Below are 22,913 nucleotides of genomic sequence, written 5' to 3' on the forward strand. Positions count from 1 at the left end.
ACTGTTTCCCACCTGAGCTGTTCTGCCGGAGGACGGTGTGGTAGTGTCTCCCTGTGGTCATCCCCCTGATTTTGAACCCACTACCTGTTAGAGACAGAGGCTGGGGCATGTGCCCTGAAGGTCTTGGTTTTCCTCCCAGCTCTGTCCCGAATAGCTGTGTACGGTTGGGCAAAGCTTGGAACCTCCATCTGGTCTACCTCGGGGGTGATGGTCATACCTGCCTCCCAGGGGGGCCGCTGGAGGGAGAAGGGGTATGCAGAGGCATGGGGAGCCAGCGAGCTTGCTCCCAGCCTGAGAGTTCCTGACACCAGGGCAGAGGGAGGGATTCCTGGCACCCACGCCTGCTGTCAGCCCCTCGGGGCCTCGGTGGGAGCCAGGGCTAGATTATTAAGTTCCTTACAACCAAGAAAAGAGTAAACCAAACACCACAAAACACAAGATGGGTGTGTTTTTCCTCACGAGAGACTTTCTCGCTCAAAACCAAGTTACTTTTACGTTACGTGTAGCTCTAACAAGTTGGGTGCTTTGGCTCCATGGGCTACAGCAGAACAGCAGCAACCTTGTGAGGTCGGGTGTGGGGAAGGTCCACTGGCTGCGAGAAGAAGCAGCCTTTTGGCCCCAGGGGAAGGGTTGGAGAAGCATCTGGACAGGCACAGCATCTCCAAGTCAGAGGCCAGTCGAGGAGCGTGTGTGCCCAAGAGCATCGCCGGGCTGCTGCGGGCTCACCAGCGGGTGGCGGCAGCAACAGTGGCCCCGAGGCAGCCAGAAAGGCTGAAATTATGTTGGGTGTCTTTGGTTTATGGAAAGAAAGGGAGGGGGGTGTGAAAGGCATTTGGGGAGATTTGCTCCGGGATCGGGGCCCAGACTGACCCGTGTAGCAGCAAATTGTCACCGCCGCTTTGCTTCTGCGGTACAGCTTTCCCCCTGTGGGAGTAAAGAGAACATCAAAATACTTTGACAGGCCTTTCCTGAGTGAGCCCATGTGGGTTTCTGCCCCTGAGGCCAAATGGAGCTGTAGGTGGCCTGCGGACCCGCAGGGCTGGGTCGCAGGAGGCGGGCAGATCTGGGGACCCCGGCCAGGCTAGCTTCTGGCCCCTCTGTGCATAGTGTGCGTGTGCGTGTGCCATGTGTGCCCGCAGGTACTCATGCCGGGTCTGGATCCGGCTGGAGGAGTTGGCAGGACGCGGGGCCAAGGTCACCCTCCTGGCCGTTGGGAGATGGGATCCTGGGTTTGTCTCTTGAAGGCAGGGGTCTGCGCCTCCGTTTTGCCTGTAGCGTGTGGATCGGGGTGGGGGGTGAAGCCAGGCCCCCGCCGGTGTGTGCCGTGTGGTGAGAGGAGGTCCAGTCCTCAGCGCTGGGCTGGCCACATGGGAACTGCGCCAGGAACGCCGGCCGGGGCGCTGTGTCTTTTGGGGGGGGGGGGCTCCACAAGGCTGTGTGAGCAGAGCCCGTTTCCTTCCTTGCCCCTGAAAACCCTGTCAGACTCTTCCCCATACCCCAAAGGTGGAAACCCCCCGTGATAAAATAAACCGGATTCGGCCCGACTGCTCGGTGGAGCGTTAACTCCGCCATAAAGAGGGGTGAAGGACGGATACCTGGTTCTGTGTGGATGAACCCCCGAAACGTGACATGAAAAGACCCAGAGAGAAAGACCCGAGCCGTATGATTCTGTCGAGGTGAAATGTCTACACAGGCGAATCCGGAGTCAGCAGCCCTGTGGGGGAAGGTCCTGGGAGCGACCACTTCGTGGGGGTGCAGTCGCCTTGTAGAGCGCTGGACGCGTCTTAGAGCTGAACTGAGGGGCAGCTGAGCGACATGGCGAGTGCCCGAAATGCCACGGAGTTGTACGTCTGAAAATGGTCGGCGTTTCCTTGTACATCACACGTGTCTCCGCTCTGTTTTCTAACGAGCTGCAGGGGAGGAGAAGCTGAAACCCCCTCCTCCAGTTGGAGCCCTTCTGTGGCCCCGAGGTGCCATCGTTGTGATGTTGTCATTGTTGCTGTTGACTGTCCAGAAGGGCTGGAAGGGTCGCCCCCGTCCTCCGACCTGCTGTCTCTTCGGAGGCCGTGCGTCGAGGGGCTGAGCGGCAGGAACCAAGCCTTCCTCTTCCAGCCGGATGGTGCAGTCGGGGCGTGCAGAGCGGGTCCCCCGACATGCTGACTCAGGCAGCCTCCCCGCGGGCAGAGAAGGGACCGGACTGCAGCGTGGCTCACCCAGCGGGGGCCCGGGGAGACAACTATCCCCGCCCCGTGCCAAACAGCCTGCTGTTCTCTGCCCAGGTCCCCAGGTGGGCAAGGTTCCCCGGCCTCCTACATCCACTGGCCTCGGGAGTGAGCACATGGAGGGGTTTCCAGACCTGCTTCTCCTCTTGGGGTCTGGGAGCCTCTTCCCCGCTCCCCTTCCCGAGAGTGGCACTGGGCACCTTCCTAGTCTGTACCTTGAGTCAGCCTGGAACCTCATTTTGGGGGTCGCAGACATCATGATTTACATCGGCTTTTAGAGAAATCCCCATGGAAACCAGAAGGCAGGTTTGGGTGGAGGGAGCTGGCTCCCCGGAAAGCAGCGGGGGAGGGAAGCCTGGGGCCTTTGGGCGGCGGGGGATGCTGCTTCAGGTGCTTTCGGTCACCCTGAACCCTGCCTGTTCTGATGGGGAAGTCCGAGAAGGTGCCCCGCTTGGAATGGCAGGCTGGAGGCCTTCGGGGATCCCCGGGGGCCCTGATGAAGCCCCCCCAGCCTCTGCTGTCTTGAACCTAGATGCAGGCGTTGAGGGGACACCTGAGAAGAAGCTCATCTCCGAAGCAGAAGCAGAGTGTTCCCTTCCCGGTCTGGCCAAGCCCCAGTTCCTCCCCCCACCCTGAGGTAGCCCCTCCTCAGTCCTTAGAGCAAAAGGACAAAGGCGTTCCAACCTATTCCTCACCCCCCACCACGGGAAAGCAGCTTCCCAGGAGCCCAGACCCAGGCCTGCATTCACCTCGTGGACAGTTGGCAGCCGGGTAGTCCCTCCGAAGTCACCTGGGCCAGAGCAAGGCTTCTGGTGGGACCCGGCCAGACTCTGGGCCCAGCACACAGCCCCCCACCCCAGCCTTAGCCAGGGCTCCCCAGGTCTCTTAATATCTCTTTAATGAAAAGCAATTTGGCAATGACATAAAATATGCTCTTGCCCTTTGTCCCACTAATTCCATTTCTGGGAATCTGGCCTAAGGAAATAATCCTAAATATAGGGTAGAAAAACATGTTTCACAAGGATGTTCATTGTAGAGTTGTTTATAGTAGCGTAAAATGAAACAACCACATTGTCCGTGGTCGGGGGGAGCCGTGATAAAATAAAGAGCAGCCAAAATGTTTTGTAGCCACTAAATGATAGTTCTGGAAATTATTGTCCAGAATATAGGAGGTATGTGTGATGTAACATTATGTAAAAAGAAAAAGAAAGGAAAAAAAAGAGGGAAGGAAGGAGAGAGGCAGGAAGGAAGGGAAAAAAAAAGACAATTTACAAAATCATAAGTATCCTGTGACTTGGGCTCTGTTAAAAAAAAAAAAATTGTGTATTAAAAATCCTCAGGAAAGTGATATACCAAAGCAGTAATGAGTGGTCTTGACATGATTTTATCTGGAAGATTGCCTTCCATTCATCATCTTCCAAATTATCTGTAATATTCACGCATCGTCTTTCTTAAGTTTGAATTTTAATTTATATTCAGGAAAATTCACCCTTTTAGCATATAGATTCGAGTTTTGACAAAGGTATACAGTCAGGTGACGGCCACTGTGATGGCGATACAGAACACTTCCACCCCAGAGAGCTCCCCCATGCCCTTGGTAACTAACTGGTCCCCACCTCCGCCCCCGCCGCTGGTGGCCGCTGGTCTGATTTCAAGCCCCAGAGCTTGGCTCATTCCAGAATGTCACGCAGAGGGGAATCCTGCCCTACGCCTCGCCTGGGTCTACGTGGAGAGGTCACTTGGTCTGCTGCTTGTTCTCCTGCATGGACCTCGCAGAGCTGGGCTTCCTAGCTTCCCCCAGGAGGAGAATTTCATTTTCCTTCTCATCTGACTCAGCCTTTACCCCACGTAGGAATCTCCTCCACCGTCGCTCTGATCATCGTGTTCAGATTACGGAGGAATTACCAGTTATCTGTGAAATCACCCCAGCCGCGCGCAAGTACCCAGGACAGAGGGGGTCCGTGGCCAGTGCTGGCTCACACCTGAATCCGAAGAACAGCGTTCAGGGGCTCTCGGTCCCGGTCGGCCCCTGTCCCTTGCAAGGCCCCCAGGCTCCCGTCAGGGCTCTGTCTGGAAAGACGACCCTGGGGGCTCACCAGCGTGGCAGCGATTCATTTCTCTTCGTGAGCCTTTATCTTGGGACCGTGGGAGAATATACGGGCAAGTAATAACAAAGGCAGTATGGAGTTTCCTTGTACCCCAAACCCGCCACCCTGGTGGCTGACGTCTCACAGAAACGTGATACCTTTGTCACAGCCAACAAACCAGTACTGATATGCTGTCACTAAGGCCCGTGCTTTAGTCACTTTCCTTCATTTTTACCCGGTGTTCTTTGTCCCAGGACTGCATCGGGGAGCCCACAGTGCGTGCAGTGGTCGGTCTCTGTGCACGCAGGCTTCTCCAGCTGGGGACGCTTGCCCAGACTTGCCTGGGTTTTGATGCATCCTGGTCAGGTGTTTTGAGAAACATCTGTCAGTTGGGGTTTATATTGTCTCACGGTTACATCGGAATTATGGGTGTGGGGGAGGAGGACCCCAGAGATGCAGTTTATCGTTTCTCACAGTAGTTCCTTTTATTCGGCCTTTTGGAAGTTCCAGAGGCTGCGCTAAGCCCTCGACAGATCGGAACTCCTTTAATAATGGGATCTCCTGATAATCCTGTCTATTAAATTCTCATTTTACCATTGGCTAAAATGGGCTCAGAGAGGTATGGTAACTTGCCTAATGTCACACAGTAAGGGGCTCAAACACAGGTCCCCTTCATTCTACAGATTTTGCTTTTAGCCACTATTGCTTCCAACAGTGGGAAAGCAGTACATCTGCTATTAAAAACCAGTATGTATTTATTTATACCCAACCTTTCCGCAAAAAGCCTATGTTGCAACTTCTAATCAAGGCCACATTGAGGCAGCTGAAGCAGGGTCGTGAGAAAGGCAGACGCAGGCGGTTAGCAGGCCCCGCCTCCCGGGAGTCAGGAGCGGTCATCGCCCGGAGCGTGCTGCCGGGGCTCGGGCGAGCACAGGGCCGCGCAGAGCCTCGTCCCATCTCCGGGGCCCTGAGGAGGCCGCGGGGAAGCAGAAGCCTCGAGACCTCAAGGTGTGTTTCTAGAGGAACGAGGCCGGCCATTGGCTTGGTCTGAATAACCAAGTCCTAATGATTTTCCAGACGGGCCTGCCTTTCTTTCTATGGTGTGGCGTGGTCCGGCCGTTCCCACATGTGCTGGTGGCCACGTCGTAGCCCGTGTCCCCTGGCCTCTGGCTGTATCGAGGGGTCAGTGAACTGGAGTTTGGAGACTGACTGGACTTTGGAGAGGGAGAGAGGCGGGTGTGAGCCATACAGAAGGGCCTTCAGCGCAGCAGGTACATGACGCCGTTGCTTCTTAAAGGACATTTTTAAAAATTTGATTAATTTTTAATTTTTTAATTTTTTTTAATTAAATTTTTAATTTTTAAAAGACTCCCCAAAACCATCTTCCCAAGGATGTTATGTGTCGTGATTGTAAGTAGTACACGGATGAACACGTTTTCCTTTGGGAAGATATTCTTTCATTTATGGAGAAAATAACGATCGGCTTCCAGATGCCACGGTCTGTTTGGGCCCTTGGAGCAGACCAGGTGGAAATTCTTGCTCCCCTGGTGCTGGAACACTAGCAGGGGAGACCAACAGTCCGCAGCAAACGATAAATATTTGAACGTGGGTTCAGAAAATAAATGTATAACCCATCCGCCAGACCCCTGGTTTCGCCAATATTCTTGGGACAAGATGTGCTGTGAGAGCTGAGTCACCCTGACGGCAGAACGTGGAGAACATGATAGTGCCCGGGCTGTTGGCATAGGGTGAGGGGTGCGGGGGGCCCACACATCGGCCTCTGGGAAGTACCAGTGTGATCATCTCGGTCTGACACAGCAGCTGGGGGACTGGCACCGAGGGGCCGGCTGCCGCTGCACCCTCCACCCTCCACCGCCCCCCGGGCCCGGGCAGGCTTGTTGCGCCACCTGGACCCGTGCAGGAGTTTCTAGGCTGTTCCTGCTTCTGCCCCTTCCTCCTGAGTCTGTTCCCCCTGCAGCCCTCCACGAGGACCCCTGGCAGAGCCCACAGGTCCCTCTGGGAGTGGCTGCCCCTCTCTCCAAGACCTTTCTTCCCTGAGCCTTCCTCCCCCTGGCCTTCGGCTCCTCCCGGAACATGCTCAGCCAGTGCCCACCCCTGGGCCTTGGCAGAGGCCACAGGCTCCAGGATGTACGTTCCCTCCTCCTGTCCAGGGCGCTGCCGCTCCTAGCCCCGTGGGCCCCCTATCTGAAATCTTGGTACAGCACTTGCTGTTTGCCTCTTGTGTTTGTTGTCTCTTTGCACTGCTGGGCTCCTGGCTTATCTACTGCTCTATCCCCAGCACCTGGCACATGGGCCTGTAATGTAATTAGTGCCTAATAAGTACATCAGATGAATGAATGAGTGAATGAACAAATTGATTGATCAATCTCTCATTTCCTGAGCCTGGCGGCTGATCGTATCAGGAAAATTTGAGACACCTCACGCCCTCACCCCTCTCCACCACACCCCCCCACCACTGTATCTCTACTTTGGCAGACAGAAATGGGCATTGAAACCCTTATGGAGGTCCTAAATCCTGCCAGTAAAATGAACTTGCCAGGCCGTGGATTTCAAATCTCTTCCCCTCTTGCTTGCAGCTCAATGGAGCAGTTAGGGTGCTAATTTCTGAGTCACGGGTTCAGTTCTGCCCTGGACAGCCCCCTTCCCAGCTGGCTGCCCACGGGCAAGTCACAGGACATCTCGGTTTCCCCATCCGTGCAATGGGGTGGTCCTGGCCCCTGCCCCGTGGGACTGTTGTGAGTGTGGAAGGAGAGAGCGGAGCGCTTGCCACCTGCCGGGGGAATGCTGGGCGCCTGTCCGGGCTGAGGAGATGTTAGCTGTTACATTCTGCCGTTTCAGCTGTGTTAAACTCGCCTCTGATGCTGCTCGAGCGTGGCTTCCTGCCGCGACCTGGTGGCCAGTGCATCCCCCTGGTTTCTGGTGCCTTCTCTCCGGGACAGGAGAGCTCACTCGGCAGCGAGTGGCCCTGAATTTCGCTCTCCCCACCCCTACCCCAGCACTGATCCGTGATAGCTGTTTCTGTTCTTTTGCACACAACTTGTTGAGCTCTTGCTATGTGCCGGGCGCTGGGAAAAGAGGACAGGGACCAGGACAGACATGGGCCTGACCTCCCCGAGCTGCGGCCTGGCCAGGAGGCAGATGTCCGCAGGTGACACACAGTATCAGTCCCCAGTAATTAAATAGGGTGTGGGGGGCAGCGAGGGTCCAGGGAGGGATGTGACCCATTGGGTTATAGGGTCTGGAGGGTAGCAGGGCCCCCTGAAGTCCCTGTGCAGCTGAGGCCTAGACGGTAGAGGAGGAAAGGCCAGGGATGGAGCCACAACCTTTCTAGGACAAGGGGCAGGCTGAGTTTACGACGCTTTTGGCAGGTAGGCCACTGGGGAGGTGTACGAAGAGAAGAAAGCAGATGGGGCTCAAGGAAGGAGCAGGACCAGACCCACTGGGCCTAGAGAGGGTGAATGGGTGTGTGGGTTTCATGCTTGGGCCACCAGGAGCTGTGGAAGGACAGCGAGCAGGGAAGAAGGGGATCGAGTGCGCCGACGTGGACCATGGGACTGGGTGCTGAGTGGCAAGCGCTTGTCTGTGGAGGGAGATAAGACCGGGAAGCCAGTGGGGTCTGTGACTGCTTTCTGGGCTTTCTGGGCTTTCTGGGCAGGAGAAGGTGGTGGCTTGGCCACGGTCAGGGCTGAAGAGATCCAGAGCCTGCCCTGTGCTAAGGCCCACAGATGCCCAGAGGGACAATGCACAGGCTTTGCCCTCCATATGCCCCCACTCCGGTCCCGACTCTGCACCCCCCAAACATGGGCGCGTTGCCACCATGACCTGTTTCCTGCAGCCAGGGTGCTGCCAGCCAGGAAAGACGGAATTCCTTTGGTTCCCAGAGTTGCCCAGTGTCTGTACCAGCCTGCTTATTGCCGGGGTGGGGATGTTCTCTGGAACCTTCTTCTGAGGCATGGATATTGTGACTGTCTTGTAACCAATGTGTGTCTTTTCTTTTTCTTCTCTCTCTCTCTCTCTCTTTTTTTTTTATTTGCTGCAGCCAACTGGGTACATGGAAAACTCAGTCTCCTACAGCTCTATTGAGGACGTTCAGCTGCTGTCCTGGGAGAACGCCCCGAAGTACTGTTTACAGCTCACGGTTCCTGGGGGAACGGTCTTACTGCAGGTAGGAGAAACAAACATGAACAAGCAGTTTCTCTGCCCTGCGCCCCGTGCCCTCACCCTCCTCTTTTCCCTCAGAGGAAGACCGCCAACCACCAGGAGGCAAGGTTGTTTAGCCTAGGGTGCGTTTTCCTCTGCTGTAATAAAGGTAGAAACTGAGTCCCTCTGGGGCAAAGGAAGAGGGAACGTGCCCAGACTGAGTTCCCACTGCCGGCCTGCTGCGGCCCCACAGCTTTCTGTCTTGTGCTTTTTTTCTCTTAACAAACTTGAGAAATAGGTTTTCTTATCTTCATTCTACAGATGAGGAAACTGAGGCACAAAGCCACGCTGTTAGGCCTTAAAAGGCTATAGAAAAGCAAGTTAGTAATGGATGCTACCTTTTGCTGTACTTCAAGTGAGGAGGAAGTTCTTCTCGTTGGCCTGAGTCCTGAGACTCTGATGGAAATATGAGCTTTCCCCTTGGGAAAGGGAGCATTTGGTATGTTTCGGTCAAGGCTGTTGGTTAGAAATGATGCAAACGTTCAAACTCTCTGAGGCAAAAAGAGAATTTGATGCTGTAACTGTATTAAGGTAACTGGGAAGTCTAAGAGAGCCCTTCAAGCATAGCTTGATCCAGGAGTCAAATGCTATTAACATTCAGTGCCTCTCTGTCTTTCCATCTCCTGGCTCTGCTTCTCTGGGTTGACTTCATTGTCATGGAGGGACTCTCCATGCATGGGAAAGATGGACTTCTGTCCTTTAAAAAATGTGAGAGTCCATTTTCCTTCTAGTATCTTCCTAGAAAATCTCATAGAAGATACCAACTGGCTCTGCTATAGTCCCATGCCTCCCAGGGAATGCCCTACCCTGGGTTCCATACCCACCCTTGACCTTAGGCGCGTGTACTCTATAGCCTTACCAAGACCATGTGTTCGCAGAGAGTTGGGTCCACCAAGAATGGAATCGTGGCAGACAAAATTGCTGTAGTGCAAGCACAGGACAAGTTCTGTATCTTTTCAGGCAGAGCCGCCCCAGTTTCCAGCAGGGACCCCCAAGTCTGAGACTCCTCGTTAGAGAGAATGCACTCTCTCATCATTGGGAGTACAGGCCATTCTTTCAGCAACAGTTTCTTTCTCACTGTCACTCCAGGGAAATCTGCCCTGAGCCCAAAGAGATGCTTCCCTCAAACATGTTTCCAAAGTGGCCACGAGATTGCGTAACGGCCTTCGACCCAGGAGGCGCGCCGTTCAGCCTCTGAGAAACGCAGGCTCCACAAGCTGATTGCAACAGCTCATTCTTTAGGAAAATCCTGATCTTTACTGTCATCTTTGGAGGACCCCAAGCCATGCCTGCACCCGTGTTTTCCTCCTGCCCCTGGTCCCCTCCACATCAGCCATCTTTCTTTCTTTCGCGGGTTCTTGTCTCTTCCCTCCTCGCCTCCAGCGGGCAGAGTTCTCGTGTCTGTCCGTCCGGCTCCCGTGGGCTGGGGTTTCAGCCGCAGGGGAAGATTCCGGGGGGCACAAACAGGGTTCTGTGGAGATGCTGAGCCAGTCTGTCCCCCGTGCTGGGGCAGAAGACAAAGAAGACCCTCGGCCCCATCCTTGACGAGATCTGGGCCCTCTGGCGGGTGGAATGGTCAACGGTGGCTTCAGAGACGACAGCTAAAGGAGAGGCACATCCTGGGGGACTGGAAGCCCAAAGCAGGGAATGACTCACTCGGCCTAGGGGTTCCAGAGGAGGCTCCCCGGGGATGGTGACGTTAGAGCCGGGCATAGAGGGGTGAGTAGGAGTGCGCCAGGATGGGGGGACACATTGGGGGTGGAGGCAAGGCGGGTGCAAGGCATGAATGTGGGAGAGGGGGAGGCATGTTCAGGGCCCCGTGGATGTGTTCAGGGCTGTTGGGTCATAGCCAGATCGTACTGGGCTTGTTGGCTGAGTGAAGGAGCCAAGGCTATGTCCTGAGCGCAGTAGGGAGCGGCTGAGGGTTCTTAAGTGGTGACGGGGAAAAGGGGGAAATGGAAGGATCCATCCAGCTGCAGGGCAGAGAGGTCTGAATGTGGGCACGTTGGAGGGAGGCGGGGGGGGCGGTGCGTCCCTGAGCCTCCATCTCCTTGGGGGAGTCGTGGTTGCTGCTTTGCCCGCGGGAGGGCCTCGTTGCTTCTGGGTCAGAGCAGGAAGCGTAACCCCAAGGAAGGCTGCACATCAGTGAGGCCTGGAGACACATGGGTTGCCGGGCAGTGGAAGGTCCCTTTAACCCAGGCCGTGGCTGCGGGCCGGCTGTGATGACTCGCCTGGCCAGGGCCGCATCCGGCGGCTGCACGTCAGAGCTCCCCCTGCCGAGCCGACAGGCGGGCCCGCTCCAGCATCCCCCCTGCTCGCCCGCTGCCTGCCCCCCAGCTCTGCGGATAGACAGAGCAGGAGAGCCAGGCTCAGAGCTGGGACCGGGACGCCGACGCAGCCCTCCACCCCGGTACCCAGGGAGCCCAGGTGGGTGCAGCGCGCCTCCCGCCACTTCCATCCGCTTCTACCTTGCTTCCTTCTCGTCATCCTCCTCCTCCCCACTCCTGTGACTCATGGGTGGCGCGGCCGTCTCGGGAGGGGAATGGTTTCCCAGTCGTCGTGGAGTGGGCCTTGGGCCGGGAGGAGGCTGAGGAGGTACCCGGAGCCCCAGGCTGGTGCCCTGAGGTGCCGGCCACCGTGCATCTCACAGGCCCTTGTGACAGGTGCTGGGATGCTTTGCTTTGGATTTGTCCTGGTTCACGTGACCGGACCCAGAGCTTGGCACGAGAGAGCAGCCCTCCCTGCTGAGGGCGGGGGAGGGACCCAGACGTCCCCAGGTGTGCCCCGGGGGACGAGGCTGACGGGATGAGCTCTGCCCGGTCTCCTGGTCAGCAGAGGGTGAAAATGCCCCGAGTCCTGCCTTCCGATGGCAGCCCCGGGCCACACAGGGCCATCAGCATTGTCACCGTGTGTCAAACGAAGACGGCGGATCCGCGGGCCGCCGGCCTCACCGCTGGCCTCACCGCCCGCTCAGTCGCCACACGGACGTCGGTTGCTCATTGGACAGCCCGGTCAGGAATGCCTCCACCGTCACAGAAAGTTCTGCCGGACAGGGCTGGGCCCCAGCGCCGCTCCTTCTGAGCCCGTGCTCCACGCGTGGCTTCCCGGCCGGAGGAAGAGGCCTCACAGGGCTCGAGGATCTGGGGTCACCCAGCGTCACTGCACATGCGCAGCTCTTCTACCTGGGAGTGGGGTCGGGTTGTAGGGGGTCCCCACCCTCTCCTGCCGGCCCCTCGCTCTCAGGTCTCGGAGAGCTTCTCCGGATCCATGTGAATCTGTTTCGCCTCTCCTCTGTCTGTCTGTCTGTCTGCTCCTCTCTCCGTCCCTTTCCCCCCTCCTCTGTCTCTCGGTCTCTCTCTCCCCTTCTCTGTCTCTGTCTCTCTCGCTCCCTCTATTTCTCTGTCTCTCTGTCTCTCTCTCTCCATTTCTCTGTCTCTCCCTCTATCTCTCTGTGTCCCTCTTTCTCTCTCTCCCTCTCTCCCTCCTGAATCTCTCTGTCTCTTGCCATGTTTCACTCGCTGCTTCTCTTGCAGTTTCATTTCTCTGATGTCTGTCTCCAGGCCTCTGTCCAGCCCAGCCCTTCTCTCTGTGCGTCTCCACTTCACTGCCTCTGTGTCTCCTCCTCCCTCTGTTCCTCCCTCTCCCAGGGACCTCCTTACAAAGCTGCTTTGTTAGCATTTGAATCGGTGCCTCAGTCGGACCCCTGGGAGCTGACCTATCCGAGTTCAGGGAAGGTTAAGAGCCGCTCTTAGGCCCTCGTGCCTTCGCCCAGCCCAGAGACAGGGAGTGCTCTGCCAGCAGGTCCAGTCGCCAGACAAAGACGCCAGCCTCTCAGCCTGGTGCAATTGGTGTGTTTCTGGATGCTTTGTGTTTTTCAGCGTGAGCCCCTAATGCCATGTTATTAGGATCCCCGGGTGCGGAAAGGACCTATTTATCTTCTTTCCCCGCCTAATGCCCTTTGTGCTGGTGTTTCATTGTGAGGAGGAAACTGCACAAGAGCATCCACGGCGCGAAGAAAGCCCCTGGGGGCTCCTTGCCGGCCCCCGGGGTGGGGTGGGCAGCGTTCAGGACCCCCGTGGCCCTGACCACCGGGGGATCCGGGCCTCGCGGTCGGTGTCCACGTGTCCGTGGGAAGTAGACGGAGGCCCCCGCCCTTCAAACAGGTTCCGGGCAGAACCAGAACCAGGACACTGTCCCTTCCCAGTGACCCTCCGAGACTGGCTCTTCTCCCAAGAGGATCTCCAGAGGCCGGGCGGCAGGGGCAGGGACAGGGCGGGCTCCCTTCTTCCTGGAAGCCGGCGAGAAGGAGCTTTCCGCTCTGAAAAGCACGTGCTGTTTTTTCCCTAAGAAGTTGGGCCAGGAAGGAGAACTTGGGAACAGTCACCCACAGTGCACCCTTGGCTGTTTCTCTCACCTCTCGAGACAATACAACAATGAGAGAGGACTTGGCAACTTTCAAAGAGGAAATTAGGCAGAAATTGCCTGGAACGGGCCCTTCCAGTATTCGAAAGATTTATCGCTGGGAGAAGTTGGCGCTGGCTTGAGCGGGCCTGCCTCTTTCCAGGGGCTCTTTCCCATGCTGGAGTCCAGTGACTATCAGTCTCTGAGCTATGCCCCATGTCCCGTGGGGCCAAGTCGTGCTGGCTCGGCTGCCTGCCCGGCGGTCTGGAACCCCTGGGCAGAAACCCACCATGTCCCCAGGCCACACACAGCCGAGGCTACTCTCCCTTTCACTGGAAGGCACTTAGAGAGGCCTGCACTGGGATCCTGGATGTCCCCCAGCAGCCTCCGTCCTCCTCTGGAACTGGACAGACCAAAGGAAGGAGCAGCTCCTCACCCACCCTCTCTGGCTCCATCAGTGAGAGATGCGCCTCCCCTCTTCCGGAGGAAAGTTCTGGTCCACCCTCTTGTTTGCAGGGTGGGGCCTCCTGGAGATTGGAGCTGGAGCCAAGTCCCTCCTCCTCCCCTCTCACCGGCATCAGGCCTTCAGATTTCCCAGCCCCGTTTCTGGAAGCCTGGTGGAGCCCAGGCACGTGGCCCTCATGCTCAGGGTGGACAGCCTGTTCAGACAGACAGACCTGCATCCCCACCCAGCTCCGCCGTGCTCTCTCTGGGTAGCGTTGGGCGAGCAGGGGTAACCTCTCGGGGCTAGTGACTTATCTGTGAGCTAGAGCCACGAGACCTGCCTCCTGGGATGATGTGAGGGTCAGTGTTACTACGTGTAAGATACTTCGCGCCGTGCTGTCACAGTAGATGTTCGGGAAAAGACCGCCATGACTGTTTCTTGGTCTTGATCAGGTACAGCTGGGGAAGAAGGTATCAGGGCTGAACGGTTCCTGTGAAGTTTTGCTGCACATGACCTTTTCTTCAGTGTGCAGAATGGGTGACGCTTCAGCCCTCCACCCACCCCATGCGTTTGTACATCTGTCTGTCCATCCATCTACCCGTCCGTCCCCCCGTCCTTCAGCCCTCACCCACCCGTCATCCATCCGTCTGTGTATCCGTCTGAGCACTCACTCGACAAGTCAGCCCGTCTTTACTCAACAAACATCTCTTGGAGTTTTGTGGATGTGGGGCTGAATAGGTCGCACACGGTGCCTGGCCTCGCAGAACTCCTGGCCTGGAGGGAAAGAACAGCCATGAGATGAGCAGTTGCAGGACCGTGCTTCTGTTCGATGAGGGGGAAAGCAGGGCCAGCCAGGTCGTGTTGCACTGTCACACTGTCGCACGGCTGCAGCGACGCGCAGCCCCCACCTCTCAGGGGTTCGGAACATCAACGGATTACTTCTCACTCAGGCTGCCCGTCCTCGGTGGTCGGCTGGGAGCAGGGCTGATGGAGCCGGCACCATCTGGAACATTGCTGGTCACCATGGCTGGGCCCCCTGCTCCATAGCGCCCCAGCCCCCGAAGGCTTCCCCTGGAAGGGAAGTGGGTCACGTGGGCCTGGCCCAGCCAGCGGCCGCCGGCGCCACCGCATGTGGGGAGGAGTGCTGGAAATGTTGGGGAGGACCCCGGTGACACCACTGCAAGTCTAGGCCAGGTTTGCTCACCGGAAGCGTGGCAGGAAGGGGCAGGTTGAGCTAGAGTTGGGTTCTTTCCCTTGGTCCCTGGTGCATTCCGAGATTGCCCACGTGTGTGTGTGTGTGTGTGTGTGTGTGTGTGTGTGTGTACAAATGGGCTCTCTACTCAGGTGTGAATCTTCAGCTTGTTTCAGGCTGTCAAAGGGTTTCAGGTTCCCACAAAACCCCAAAAAACTGAGAGCTTTTGGGCCAGGTGATCTCTTTGAACCTTTGATTCAAAGAGCCTCATTGGCTGTAATGGACGGCACGTCCACTCTTTGCCTTAGATGAGTGCGTTGGGAGGTGGTGGTTCATCCAAGGGGACTCTGCCTCCTTTCCCCGTCCTGTGGGTGGGACAGATAAAGCGCGGGGGCTGGATGGGGCTCTGAGAGTGGCTGGAAGGAGCACAGGGCGGTCAGAGTCGAGGTGCTGCAGGAGGCGAGTGGTTTTGAGCTCAGCGAAGAAGGGGTGTGTGTGCCAGACGAGGAACCCGGGCAGTGAGGGTGACGGTGTGGCCAGGGGCAAAGCTGGGTCAGCTTCTGGGGTGGGTGGCAGGGCCCTCCCCCCTGCTGTGAGCCTCAGTCCCTCACCCCAGAGTGACGGGTGCGCAGCATTGTGTCTGATGCCTGGTAGGTCCCCGCTGTCCGTGTTACTGCCCTGTGGGTGCCCGTGCCTCGGAGAGGCGGCTTCCCGGGCCTGTGCTGGAGATGGGGGTGGGGATTCAGAGTCACACAGCTCTTTCCAGCCGGGGCCCACCAGCTGCTCCACTGAACCCAAACCCGCCTTCTTCCCAGAGCATGACACTGAGCTCCTCCGGTTGAAACGCTCACGGGAGGATGGATGTGGCCAGGCGGCCAGGTCACGGAAGCAGTGGGCCTCACGTTCTCCCACATGAGGAGAGACCTGGAACGTGCAGGGTGTTCTTCCCGGAAGGTTAGGCTGAGAGCCAAGGTGACCAGGGCGGGGGAGAGGGGGTTACGCCCCTGCAGACGCCCTCCTCCCCCTCTAGGCCATGAGTCTGCTGTGAAAGGCCGGACGTAGTGGACCCAACTGACCCGGGGACAAAGTCCCAGCCACCAGAGCAGGAAATCTGGGTAGCCCTTCCCGCTCAGCGGCAGGCCGGGCCCACTGAGGTGTGTGCAGAGCCTGATGGCCTGTAGGGGATGCCAGGAGGCTCAAGATGTCATCAGCGCGAGCTCCGGCTCTGTGAGATGGCGGGCTCCCTCAGCGGCAACAGGGCAGAGAAAATGCTTTGGAACATCTGTTTTGGAGCAGGAAGAAGGGTCCAGTGGTGCCCTGGAGATCCATCCGGACTCCCAGATGCAAGCAGCCAAAATGTACTCAGGCAGTCTCCAGTAGAAAAGGAATATGCTGGAAGGATTGATGGGAGCCTGGAGAACAGGCTTGGAAAATGAACTGGAGCCAGGGCCAGTGGTAGGACCCTGTCCCGGCCTGGTATCCCCCTTTACAGGAAGATACACCTGCCTGCCTCACGAGGAATTCTTACCTCCTTGGTCCTGAGTCACTTTGCTCAGGACCCAGAGTCCCGGGCAGGAGCTCCTGACTTTGCAGCCTGGATCACCTGCCCACACTCAGCCATGAGGGGGCCGGGGACTCCCTTAAAGATCCCTAACAGGGTCTCACATGTCAGGGAGGTCCCCAGAATGGGAAGGGGCTCTGCCAGGTATGAGGGAGGCAGGTCTGTGTTGGGTCTGATCACCGAGTCACTGTCTGCGCCTCATGGCCACTGCCCCGAGGTTAGTGAGTTCGTTCGTTCTCCTGTGACCAGACCTGAGCGCGCCAGGCCCTGCCGGTCAGCATTGGCCATCTGCGAAAACATTCTGCCCTCAGAGAGCTCACCATCCACTCATTCATTTGCTCATTCATTCATTCAGCTGTTCTCACTCGGTCCCCTGGTGCCCCGACCCTGGGGACACTCAGGGGCATGGTGACAGTCACACGGGGGCACGTGTTTGCGGGGCAGTGTGCTGAGGCCGTTGGGCACACGAGAGGGAGAGAGGCACTTCTCCCCCTCTCCTTCCTCCTGTCCTCTCTGTCTTCCTTTGTGTCCTCACTTGGCCATTCGTTCTAGCCAGTGACACCCTAGGGACACTGCCTGGGTCCACTGTGCTCAGTGTGGCCCTACCTCCCATGCTCATTTCCCATGGCTGCTGTGACTCGTGAACCACAGACTTGGAAACAACAGAAATGCATTATTTGTTGGTGGTTCTAGACGCCGAAGGTCCGGCACAGGTCCCGCTGCTAGAATCAGGGTGTCAGCAGGGCAGGGCTGGCTCCTTCCGGACACTCTGGGGAGCGTGGGCCTGTGGCCATATCCCTCCAGCCCGTGCTTCGCCTCGAGCTGTCTGACCTTCTGCCTCCCCCTTGTCAGGACCCTTTTGATGACAGTGGCCCACCCAGATATTCCAGAATAGCCGCCCCATCTCAAGGTCCTTCACTGACTCCCATCTGCAAAGCCCCTTTGTCATGTCCAGTCACCTGTTCACCAATCTCTGGGGGTCAGTGGGCAGCCTTTGGGGGGTCCTCTGGCTGGCCCCCCATGCCTGCCCCTCCGTCCAGCCAAGTCAAAGACTGGGGGTGAGCTGGGGCCGGCTCTTCCCAGCTGTGGTCCAGGGACATCTCCCCCGCACCCCGCTCCCGCCACCCCGTGGCACAGAATTGGCCAAGGTGGGATCACTGACAGCTCAGAAGGTGGCCCAGACTGCCGTCAGGGCTTTTTGTTCTGGAACAAATTCATCAGCACCCCTGGCCGTGGCTGCACGGCACCCGATCGTCGCTGTTTGTAAAAGCCTGCACGTGCCAGGCGTGGGGATGGTCTCATTGTTTGGGACCCCTGCATCGTGCTCCCCAAGCATGGGGTGTATTTCATCGTCCTCGTGACCCAGAATGGCCATGAGGTCGCAGAGCTCGGTCAGCACTGAAGGGAGGCGAGTCGGCCCCAGACTGTCCGGGGCGCGGCCGGTCCCACGGCTGACTCCCCTTCCGCCCCCGCCTCCCCAGTCAGGGGGCGCAGGCTCTGGGTCTCTGGCGGACTCGAATCCAGGTCTGTCAGAGACTCACACAGAAGGTGTCCCCGGGTCCACTCCCTCCTCAAGGCACAGGTGCGAGCTTGCCTTGTGTCGTGGGCTGGTCTCAGTCTGTCTGAGATACGGACGAGTCTCCGAGCTTGCCCACGGGGACCTGAGGCCCCACTGCACTGGCCACTGAGCTGGGGCATCCGTTCAAGCCCAGAGAGTCCCCCAGACTCTGCCTGGGAGAACAGCTAAGCTTTATCAGCAGTTCGGGTTTGAAACCTGTATCCCCTGGACCCTGCATTTGTACCCACTTGTGCCTATGTGTGTGTGTGTGTGTGTGTGTGTGTCCATGTGGGTGGGGAACAGATGTTGGATTCTCGTGCTTGGAAAGAGGCTCTGGCCTTAGTGAGAGTCACTGGACCATCAAGGTCAGGGTCACCTTGGAACAGACACCCCCCCCCCCCAATGGGGTCAGACGAGAACAAACACTGCATTTCTGCCCTTGGGATGGTCAATGGGAAACTTGGAATGCCATAGCTGTGGTTTACAGCATGATTCGTTCGGCCTGGGTTCATGTCGTGGCCCTGCACCTCCTGCCTGTGAGCCAGTGGGAAACGTCCTAACCTCCCCAAGCCTCAGTTTCCTCACTTGTACCTGGGGTGATGACGTGGACACTCCCAACTTCCCAAGGCAGACTTGCGAGGACCCGGTAAGCCAGTCCCCGCATGGGCCCCAGTGCTGATGCAACGGCGTGCATTAGTGTTGGCCAGACCTTCCTTGGGCCCCGTTTTATTTGAGAGGAGCTCGTGATGACGGTGGTGATGACAGTCACAACTGCAGTCGTGTGACCCCTGCTATGGGCCAGGCCTGATTCTTGGTGCTCCCCAGGAATCATTCCCAGTCCTCAGGACATTCCTGCAAGGTCAGGGTTCGTGGCCCCACTTTACAGATGAGAAAATTCAGGCCGAGTTGCCAAGGTCTGTGCACAAGGGTGGCTTGGATCTGGGAGGGTTTTGCCCTCGGCATGGTGATTTTTAACTACGGTCTGCCTGAGTTCAAGGCTGGGCTCTTTCTTCCCTGACCTTCTGCGGTTAAAGCCACAAGCTTTGAAGCCAGCTTGCCTGGGTTTGAGTGCACTTAGTTGACGTGAGATCTTGGAGTCCCTCTGAGAAGTGGGCAAGTGCTAGTCACCTCACAAGGCTGTTGGGAGGACTGATGGCAGAATGTGAGGCTAACAAAGGCCAGGCACCTGGAGCAGCGCCTGCTAGAAAGGAGGCCCCAGAGCTGCTCTGGCCCCCAGCATCTGAGCACCAGGCCTCTTTCCATGCATGCCGGCCCCTCCCGTCAAGGAACGCGTGCAGTGACTGCTTCCAGCCGCCAGAGTCCAGAGTCACTCCTACCCAGCAAAATAAGCACCCAGGGACAGTGAGGTCTTGTTTCAGGAAAATCCCCCTGGTAGCGCTTCTGTTTCAGTTCTGTACCTGAGAGGTTCCCCTGGGTGAATTGCTGTGTGAGGGCTACAAGGCAGGCACTTTTTGGGTAGAGGAGGCTGGGCGGCGCGTGCTTGGGCCCTGACAGGCGGCAAGCCGGTGACGGCCTCGTGTCTTCTTGTCGTTGCAGGCTGCCAACAGCTACCTTCGGGACCAGTGGTTCCATTCCCTGCAGTGGAAGGTAAGTCCTGGCGCGGTGGCTCGCCGAGGGCGCCGGCTGTCTCGGGCCGCCTCCTGCGGGCCCACAGCTAGTCTGTTACCTAGAGGTGTGAGGGTGGACATCTCCCACCTTCCAGACGGTTCGGCCCAGGAGCTTCCTTGCCCCATTGTGGAAGAGCCTCTCCCCCTCGTCCCTCTGATGTGCGATGCCTTTCCCTGTGCTGGCGTTCCTGAGCCTTTGGCCGTGGACGTTTTCGTGAGCTGTCTGGGATTGTGCCTGCTTCCAGAAGGATCACAGAAGCACTTGCTTGCAGAGCGGGGGCTCTCCTGAGGGGCCGGGTGAGACAGGGCTCGGGGTCTCGAGAGGCTGGGTTGAAAGTGACTTCGGACGGTTGCTCCGCACATAGACCTGCCAGAGGTTCAGGCACCCAACCGTTCTCCCACATCTTCAATTCTTTCGGTTTCCTGCTTCTTTGGCCCAATTTTCCTATTCACCCTCTGCATAGGAGGGCCCAGAGCCTTTTAGCACAGAAGGAGATGAGGCCTCTGCTGGTCCCTTTCAAGACCCAGGGGCCCGATCTGCAGAGAAGGAGCCTCCCAGCCCCCCGGGGAATCTGCGCCGTGGCCGGGGTGTGGAATGTGCGGGCAGCTTCTCCTTCCGCCCTGCCCCCCTGTCCCTCCCGCCTTCGGCTCTTTTAGTTTAGAACGAGCCGTGACAGTCCTGTGGCCTCGCTGAGCCAGCAGGGTATGGCTGGAATGACCGGTGCGTGTCCTGAGCTGTGGTCGTTACCGTAAGCTGGAGAGCCGCGGCGGGCCCCGTGCAGGGCGTAAGGCCTCGGGCGGTGTCGGACTGACCAAGGGAACACTCGGAATTCCTCTCGTGCCTCTGAGGGACTCTCGTCACAGCCGGCCCAAGGACGGAAATACAACCCCGGAAAATGACATTCCTGGTCCCAAACAGGGCTGCGCCTCCGGTCTCCCCCGACAGCTGCCGGTCCTCTCGCTTGGCACCTGTGTGGCAACCTCAGAAGCTCAACAAGAAGTCTCCGAGTTGGGGCTGCAGAGGGAAAGGATTAGCATTTATAGAGCACCTGCTGTGTGCCAGGACCATGAAGCTGGGCGCATCGTGGCCATTTCACCCTTGCCGCAGCCCTCGCAAGGCTGATGACTGTCACTGCTCCCGTTTTATGCTCGGGGACGGTGAGGCGAGGCTGGAGCCCAGCTCCCACAGCTCGTCAGGGCTGGAGGCCGGTTCACACCCAGGTCCCTCGCAGGCCTGCAGGTTTCTGAGTGTGCGGGCAGAAGGCAGCGGGGGGCAGCGAGGAAAGCCAGGTGGCACATTCCTGCTCACGGAGGAGAGCTGTTTCCCCGTGGGATTGTCCCTCAGCCCTGAGGCCTGGCTGTGTGCGGCCCTGTGTGTCCCAAGACAGGCCGGGCTGATGTCAGGACCTGCCGGGGGCCCGTCAGGGGGTTAAATGCCAGAGGAGCAGGGAGGGTGAGAGGGGTGGTGTGGCTGGGGGGCTTCTGAACGAAGGGCTCGTTTCACCGCCACGAGGGCCTCCTCCCCCTTCTCCCAATGCATTTTCCAAGTGAATGGAAAGGTCACTGGGCGGCCGCCTTGCTGTGTCTTAGCTCAGGAAGGGGCAGGAAACTACTGCCCCCTCGACAGTGGGGAAATGCCTCCCTGCAGAGGGGGCCAAGACCCCTGTCGAGGGGCAGGCCGGCTGTCTTCCGTGTCCCGAGTTCTGCCCAGCTCTGCCCAGCTGGGCCTGTTCTGCAGCTGCTGTCTGCGGCCTGTGGGAGCACCTGAAAGGCGGTGCCTGGGGAATTTGTGAATAGTGTGTGGCTGCGAGGGAGGGCTCAGACGGTGGGCGTGGAGAGCCGGATGTCCCAGACCGACTGGCCAGAAAGATGACTTGAAAGTGACAACCTTGAAACGTACAAATTTAAACATCAAGTATTGCGTGTGGGATTCGGACAGTTTAACTGAACAGCTACAGAATCGGGGATGCCTGGGCTTCCAGCAGTGTTCAGGAAGGCCTGGATGTCTGCACTCAATTTTGTGGCGTATGGTATCTTTACCGTTGTTAAATCTATTTAAAAAAAAAAAAAAGCTCCCACCCCAAAACAAAAACAAAAAACCCCAAAGCATCCAGGAAACCCCAAGTCAGAGTTTCAAGAAACTGGCAAATGCCTGGCAGTGTGTGGCCCTTTTACCACGTGGTAAATGGTGACCTTTGTTCTCACTGTATAAGCTTTTACTGGTGTGTTGGGCGGGTTAAGACACTGGCGGTTTTCCCCCTTTGACAGTTGCCCCTCCCCCAATAATTTAGGTATGCTGCCACCAGGTGGCAGTGGTATCGTAGTGTCCACAACTTGGTTTCAGTTTTGCTGGGACTGGAGGAAGCATGCTCTCCTTTTTAAAATGGTGAAGTTTAAGGTGCTTTGGAGGCCCTTTGGGCTAGCAAAATGAGCTGAAGACCTGGGTTCGAATTCTGCTTCTGTTAGGGTCTGGGTAGGTTCTAGGAAGTGTTCATGAATTCTGATGCAGATACAACGTACCAGGCATGGCTGTGCACATTTCTGTTCCTTGTCATTCAGTAGATGAGGGAACCAAGGCTCAGAGAGTCCTAACGACTTGCCCACAAGCACAAAGCAGATCTCAGCACAGATCTAGCGGGTCTGCCCTGCCTCCCCGGCTGTGCCTGATCGTGACCGTGGGACCCTTCAGCCCACTCAGGATGTGACCTTCCGCCTCTCCTGCCTGTTAGAGCCTCTCTTTCCGCCATATTTATAATCAACCTTCTTGGCTTTTCCCCTTTCCTCTTTTTAGTATCCTTTTAGAAAATCAAAAATGAGGACTTCAGAAACCCTACAGCCTCAGCTTGATTTTCAAAATTTTCTGCATATTGTCTTTGTCGTTTCTGCTACATCAACGTGTGTGTGTCATTGCTGCCGCGCACGTGGAGAACCTCCTCTTTTATCTGTAAGGAATGCTGCCTATTAAATACTGTGTTCCCATTGGTTTAGTTTTTACCGAGTTGTACGGGTGTCTCTCGGGCCTCCTCAACAAAGAATTGCTCCCAGGGGGAGCCAAATGGGTTCTTTGGGGCTTAAAAAACCTTGAGTTATTACAATAGTACTTGGCCCTCCGAAGTTCAACTCTATTCAACAAAATCGGTATTTTTTAGTATTTAATTTCAAAGGGAGGAAGGGAAATAGGAGGAAAATGCCCAAGAGGGCTCCTGGGAGGGGGACTGGGCCAGGATAATTAGAAAAAGGCTGAGAAATGCTCAGTCCGCCCCAGGTGGTATTGTAGGATAGGGATGTGGTCTTCTCGCCGGCTCTGGTCCGCCCTGGTAATGCTGGTGCTCAGTGACCTTCTTGTGCCGTCACACTATGCCTGGGGTGTTTCCTTGGCTCAGACCCTGTTTTGAGCATCGTGTTGTCTCCCTGAATAGTCCATCATTACTGACACTTAATGTGTGAGGACCTCTGAGTCCCCGGCCCATGCTCCCAAGGGTACCCAGAAGGGTCCCAGCTCCCAGGTTCCCCTTCCCTGCTCCCTCCACCCGTCTGCCAGCTCCCCCTTCCTCTCGGCCTCCTGCCTTTGGCCAGCACTGCTCAGGGAGCGCCAGCA

General features: G+C 57.3%; 1 protein-coding gene across 2 annotated transcripts in view; it reads left to right on the top strand.

Annotated features, from left to right (window-relative positions):
• The window catches only part of CMIP (c-Maf inducing protein), a 224,776-nt gene that overhangs the window by 129,748 nt on the left and 72,115 nt on the right, over nucleotides 1–22,913 (top strand). The window contains exons 2-3 of one of the 2 annotated variants that reach the window (XM_059383141.1): nucleotides 8,370–8,495; nucleotides 19,245–19,295. In XM_059383141.1, the coding sequence (XP_059239124.1) occupies nucleotides 8,370–8,495; nucleotides 19,245–19,295 (177 nt within the window). Of the gene's footprint in view, nucleotides 1–8,369; nucleotides 8,496–10,934; nucleotides 10,958–19,244; nucleotides 19,296–22,913 lie in introns of those variants that run through there. The other variant, XM_059383142.1, reaches the window with a different exon arrangement.

Source organism: Mustela nigripes, chromosome 17 (assembly GCF_022355385.1).
Source record: "Mustela nigripes isolate SB6536 chromosome 17, MUSNIG.SB6536, whole genome shotgun sequence".
NCBI classification, from domain to species: Eukaryota; Metazoa; Chordata; class Mammalia; order Carnivora; family Mustelidae; genus Mustela; species Mustela nigripes.